General features: G+C 40.7%; 1 protein-coding gene across 5 annotated transcripts in view; it reads left to right on the forward strand.

The window, feature by feature from the left end:
• DYRK1A (dual specificity tyrosine phosphorylation regulated kinase 1A) overlaps nucleotides 1-5,227 on the forward strand; it is a 144,041-nt gene extending 138,814 nt beyond the window's left edge. For all 5 annotated transcript variants that reach the window (XM_059392348.1, XM_059392344.1, XM_059392343.1 and 2 more), the window contains one exon: nucleotides 1,897-5,227. In XM_059392348.1, coding sequence (XP_059248331.1) covers nucleotides 1,897-2,517 — 621 coding nt within the window. In that variant the 3' untranslated portion in view covers nucleotides 2,518-5,227. The remainder of the gene's footprint in view (nucleotides 1-1,896) is intronic.
• The last annotated feature ends 854 nt before the right edge of the window (nucleotides 5,228-6,081 follow it).

Consider the following 6,081-nt stretch of genomic DNA (forward strand, 5'->3'; position numbering starts at 1 on the left):
CAGTGCGTCCTCAGGCAGGACACTCCTCCAGCTCCATTGCTCACCCAGGCCTCCGTCCTGAGCCCAGAGCCTTCATTTCCGTTGACCGTAACCGTCACTTCCAAAGTCTCCCCAACAGGACACTGCAGATGTGTCGTATAAACTGCCCTGGCGCCAATCCCAGCTCCCCAGCCATGTGGGTTCTTCACACGATGGCCCGGGATTCACCCATTTGTTCCAGCCACGCACCTGGGGGCTAGGGAGCTGATTTTTGACTCGGCTATCCCTCATCCTGCAGTTGAGTCAGATAGTAAATTGAGCGGATTCTTAATATTCTAAATAGCTCTTACTCTCTTTACTTCACCCCATGGCTGGAGCCATCTCCCGCCTGTCTTACTAGAAAGAATTTTCTAACTGGTCCTGTGGCATCTGACTCCGTACGGCGTCAACACCATTCTCTTCTCCTCAGGCCTGTGAACGTCAGTAAAGCAGTGTGATGCGGCCTTTCCCTACTTTAAACCAGTGTTTGGTTTTCCTTTGCACTTGAAAGGAAATTTAGACTCTCAGGAAGAGGTCAGTGACTAGTATCGTCTGACCGCTTTCCAGGGCATTCCTTCTCCTCTTTATTTGTTCTGGTCTTACTGAATTTTTTTCCATTTTTTGGAAGACACTGTGTTCTTTCGTGTTTCACACATGTCCTGTGCTCAGCCTGAACACTTTTCCTTTCTCTTTGCTGTAGTCACTACCATTTGTACTTCAGATCTTTGCCTAAATGTCAAATCTTTAGAACGACCTATCTTTCTTTTGCCCTCCAAATGCATGAAATCCCGCCCACACATCAACGTGGACCAGGAGTAACATGAGACTCTTGTGTACCTCCCACCTGTATTTCACAGGAGTCATTATTTTGCTTTATCTGCCTTAAGCCTTTCTTTCTTTAACTTTTTGAATAGATGATGATACATCGTTAAAAAAAATAAGTAAATGTAAAAGGGCATTCAGTGAAGACTTCCCTGCCACGGCCTCTAGCCACCCAGTTTCTGAACTAGTGTTATCTGGTTTTTGTATCCTTTTTGGGATATTTTACACATATCCACATACAGATCTATATTCTTAATCTTTGTACACAAAGAGTAGCATGCAATGCACACTTTTCACATCTTGAGTGTTTTTTTTCCCAATATGTTTTACATGTATTTTTTAACCTATATTTGGAGCTCCTATATCAGTACATGGACAACTTTTTCTTCTTTCTTCTTTCTTTGTAGTCACACAGTACTCTACTGTTTAGATAGCCATAAGTCATTTCCCCAGGCCCCTGTTGATGGATAGTTAGTTAACTTTCAGTCCTTTTGACTATTACAGATGATGCTGGAGTGCTACACACCTATCACTCACACACATGCAGTGTGACTATGATAGAACCCCCTAGATGTGGAATCACAGGTCAGAGAGTGACGTGATCTGTGATTTTGTGATTTTTTTTATACCTGCTTCCAGATTGCTCTCCGTTTAGTTTTGCCCATATAGCCTTCCACTAAAAAGACGGAGAGAAGAAGGTTTGTAGAGGGAAAGTAAAGAATTCATTTTGAACCTGTCAAGAATATTCACTGTCTGGCCTTTGCCAGAAAAAGTTCGCTGATCCCTGGCATAAACAGTGCTCCCATGGAAAGAAAATAGCCAGTGAAATATATGAGCTTGTTTATGGCTATGGCTTGCTAAAATCGGCAGCTTTCACAGTATAATACCTTTTCACTCAAATATATTTGGAATTTTGCATTATATAACTAACACATTAAAAGTTTCAATATCCCCTTTCTCTAATTAGTGTAAATGCAAGTGTCATGGCTTTTGGTTGAAGATGAATTAAGGCTTGGACTGGTACTCTGAATAAACCCTTTAAAAATCTTCTTACAGGTGCGTCAGCAGTTTCCTGCTCCTCTTGGTTGGTCAGGCACTGAAGCTCCTACACAGGTCACTGTTGAAACTCATCCCGTTCAAGAAACAACCTTTCATGTAGCCCCTCAACAGAATGCATTGCATCATCACCATGGAAACAGTTCCCATCACCATCACCACCACCACCACCACCACCACCACCATGGACAACAAGCCTTGGGTAACCGGACCAGGCCAAGGGTCTACAATTCTCCAACGAATAGCTCCTCTACCCAGGATTCTATGGAGGTTGGCCATAGTCACCACTCCATGACATCCCTGTCTTCCTCAACTACTTCTTCCTCTACATCTTCCTCCTCTACTGGTAATCAAGGCAATCAGGCCTACCAGAATCGCCCAGTGGCTGCTAATACCTTGGACTTTGGACAGAATGGAGCTATGGACGTTAATTTAACCGTCTACTCCAATCCCCGCCAAGAGACTGGCATAGCTGGACATCCAACATACCAATTTTCTGCTAATACAGGTCCTACACATTACATGACTGAAGGACATCTGACAATGAGGCAAGGGGCTGATAGAGAAGAGTCCCCCATGACAGGAGTTTGTGTGCAACAGAGTTCTGTAGCTAGCTCGTGACTAAATTGAAACTTGAGTTTGTTTCTTGTGTGTTTTTATAGAAGTGGTGTTTTTTTCCAAAAAACAAAGTGCAAAGCTGCTTGCATCAGAAGGAGATTAACACACTGAACCGCTACAAGAGGGCAAAGCTGACTTTATTATTTTTTTTTTTTTAACTTGAAAAGATTGCAAAGGGACAATGAAGTTTTTAAAAGAGCCATGTCCAAACCCATCGTTATGGATAGCGCAGAGGTGTCCTCTTTTTGCCTCCCCCATTTTAACTTGCCACACCCCAGTCATAGTGGGGTTTTTTGTCTTTCTGTTCCACAAAAGTTAATGTTCAGATGTTGGTCTTGGTCATTTGCCAACTAATTTTAAAATAAAAAGGCACTGCACATAATTTGCATAAAGGGCCCCTTGAGGGTGTTTCTTTTTCCTTTTTGTTTTTTCCTCTTTTTTTTTTTTTTTTTTTTTCCCCTCATTTGTTTTGTTTTGGGTAGGGCGGGGGGTGGGAAATTTGGGTTTTTAAGTCCTCTAAACACACTTGGGCACAGAAATGCAGTACTGTAAGGAAGAGGGACCTCCAGCTTACACAAACATCACCTTCAGCTGTATGGAAGGGACGGTTGTATTGGAGCTTGTAAGGCACAGTAAGCATGCTAAGTGGCGGGGATCAGCACTCTCCTGTCTGAACCTACTGAGGAGCAAAGCAGCAATTACATGGGATCCTGTGGGTCTCCTGTTGTAGAGGCCACAGTAAGATAGTAATGGAACATGACCGGTCTCCTAACCAAGGTGCACTGAGAAGCAATCAACGGGTCAGTTGTGGCCAGTCCTGGGGAGGTCTGAGTGGTGGTCTTTGGGATAACCTTTGGCCTTATGGATTTGGACTCGAAATTAGAAGAGCCTACCATTTCAGATGCAATCACTTTTGGACATGCTTTTGCAGACAGTCCTTAATGCTGAAAACACAGAGAATGGGTAATTCAAGAGGCCTTTCTTTTAAAATAGACTTTCGTGACCCACTAATTGTAAGGTATTGCAAGGTCACTTTGCGTGTGTCATATAGTTGACTTCCTTATTGGTTGAAGGTCACAGAAGTAGTGGTTTGCTTTGATGGAAATAGCTACAGCTGTGTCCCTTCTGCTTTTTACTTTTTTTTTTCCTTTTTCTTTCTTTCTTTCTTTTTTTTTTTTCCTTTTTTTTTTTGCTTTTTTCCTCGGCACGTGGTATCTCCACCATTTCTTCTGCACAAAGATGTCTTCTGTTCATCCTGAACATTTTAAAAAAAAATGCAGAATTTTATGTGACTGCTTTTTTGCCTCACAATTATGCTGTGAATTTTACAAAAATTTATTTTCTTTTTTGATAATTTATTGTACCAAAGCTGTTTTTATAGCACATAGATGTCTGTAACCAATAATGTAGCAGTTCTGCACTTTGACACAAGGTGTAACTAGACCATTTTTAAATGTCAGTTGAAAATTATGGCTGTACTATTGCTTAAACAAAACTGGAACTGTCGTTGAATCCATAGCCAATACATCTACAGCAATCTGTGTACTGAGCATAATAGATTGACATCTAATTCAAGATTACAACATCTGTTACATTCTAAATGTGTTCAGGCTTCTGAAGGTAAAGGGACACTGGATCCAGAAGCTATGGAACCAGCAGTTGATTCTTGTATTCCTGATTAACCTACTTGTAAACTTGAAAGCAAGACCTCGATTGCACCAACAGGTCCAGAATACGAGCACGAGTAAAGCAGAACTCTCATGCGTGACCTGAAGTGAACAGGCTGGTGTTTAACAGGTGCCTAGTTTTGAGATTATGCTGCCTTAATGTAACACAGTCTGGCAGTTGCTAAATTTGTGTTCCCATTTTAAATTGACCAATTTTAGGGTGTTATACTTTTGAGCGGTTGAATTGGGAGAATGAAGATAAGTAATTTATCTGTCCAGGATCAAAAGAAGCCTAGGAAAGAAGCAGTAATCTACCTCTGCCGATAACCCTGTTCAAAACAACTCAGCAGAACACCACATTACTTTTTATTGGTCAATTCCATGTGGCTGACTAGGTCAATTTTTTCTGAACAAAAGCAGGTTTTTATATGTAAACAGTGACAAAAGAAAGGCTTAAAACGATGTGAATGTGAATGGAAACTTGGAAATACCCGTTTTTATAATCCACAAATTTTTTTTTGTTGTTAATCAGGAAATCCATATTTTGTAATTAAATGTCAAGCCTGTGGATGATTTTTGAACTTGGTAGTTCATAAAGGTTTACAGTGAATAAAAGGATACCATCTTGAGTATAGCAATATCAAAAGGAATCAGTAGTTACTGCTGTTTAGGAATATAAGGGGAAGATACTCTTTGGGTCAGGTCATTTTTTTCTGTGCTGGTTGCCACATCTTAGCAAGCACCAAAAAAACAAAAGCAGTTTTTAAACCGCTACTTACATAAAGGAAATCATAAAATCCAATGCTTCTGCATACTGTGTTATGTTACAGTCCAGTTTTGTGTGCTTTACTACACGGTTTGGTTACAGGACTTCTGTGCATTGTAAAACATAAACAGCATGGAAAAGGTTAAATACCTGTGTGCAGATTGTAAGATCTGGTCCGGACTTGCTGTGTATATTGTAACGTTAAATGAAAAGAACCCCCCTTTGTATCATAGTCATGCGGTCTTATGTATGATAAACAGTTGAATAATTTGTCCTCAGACTCTTTACTATGCTTTTTTAAAATTAAGAAAAATGTAAACATAGTAAAAATCTTCCTATGCAATTAACCTGGTTCAAGTAATGGTCTGGTAGGTATATTGAGTGTAAATTCAGTCAGAGGTGTGACAAGGAAAATAGTATTTACGTTGACCTCGGTAGGCGTCCCAGATCTCGGGAGGTCAAGATTGGAGGGCTTGATTTTGATCGTTTTGATTTTAAGATGGATTCTCTTTGTGAGTGATTAACTATATTCAGTTTCTCTCTGATTCCAAGTGCTAATAGTTCGTAGTGTTCAGAATGGATGTGAGGGTTCAGTGGTTTTCTCTTTGTGGCTTTGACCTGCTGGAAAGCAAGGTTCCTCCTTGCCCAGATCCGCGTATGGGGGCGAGTCAGGGACTTTGTTGTACAGAGTCTGAAACTCTTGCCACAGCGCATACATGTCTGATCTAAAGTCTTCTCTTTTTATAAATTAATCTGTAAGTGTGTATTAAGGTACCTATCAAGAAGGCCAAAAAAAACCTTACTTAAAATTTTAATTCCGATTCTGTAGAATGCAGGTTGGTCCCACAGAGTTAGGCTTCACATGTAAGAAAGAAAAACTTTGTTTTTTTCTTAGGCTATGAGCTTGCTTACTTAGGTAAGTGGCACATTTTGTTTGTATGGTGTCAGATTTCAAAAAACCCTAGGCTTATTTTGGTAAGTGTTAGAACTCTGCAAAAAAGTCATTATGGCTGTGGTCCTTCTAGAAGGAGCGCAGCCTGCGGAGTTTGCCCCCGCGCCCTCCTTTCCGGCTCCTGTGTTGTTCACTTCCTGGTAAAAATCAGTCCTACAATAGGGAAGTACAGAAACTACAAA

This window comes from Mustela nigripes, chromosome 2, assembly GCF_022355385.1.
Source record: "Mustela nigripes isolate SB6536 chromosome 2, MUSNIG.SB6536, whole genome shotgun sequence".
Lineage (NCBI taxonomy): Eukaryota > Metazoa > Chordata > Mammalia > Carnivora > Mustelidae > Mustela > Mustela nigripes.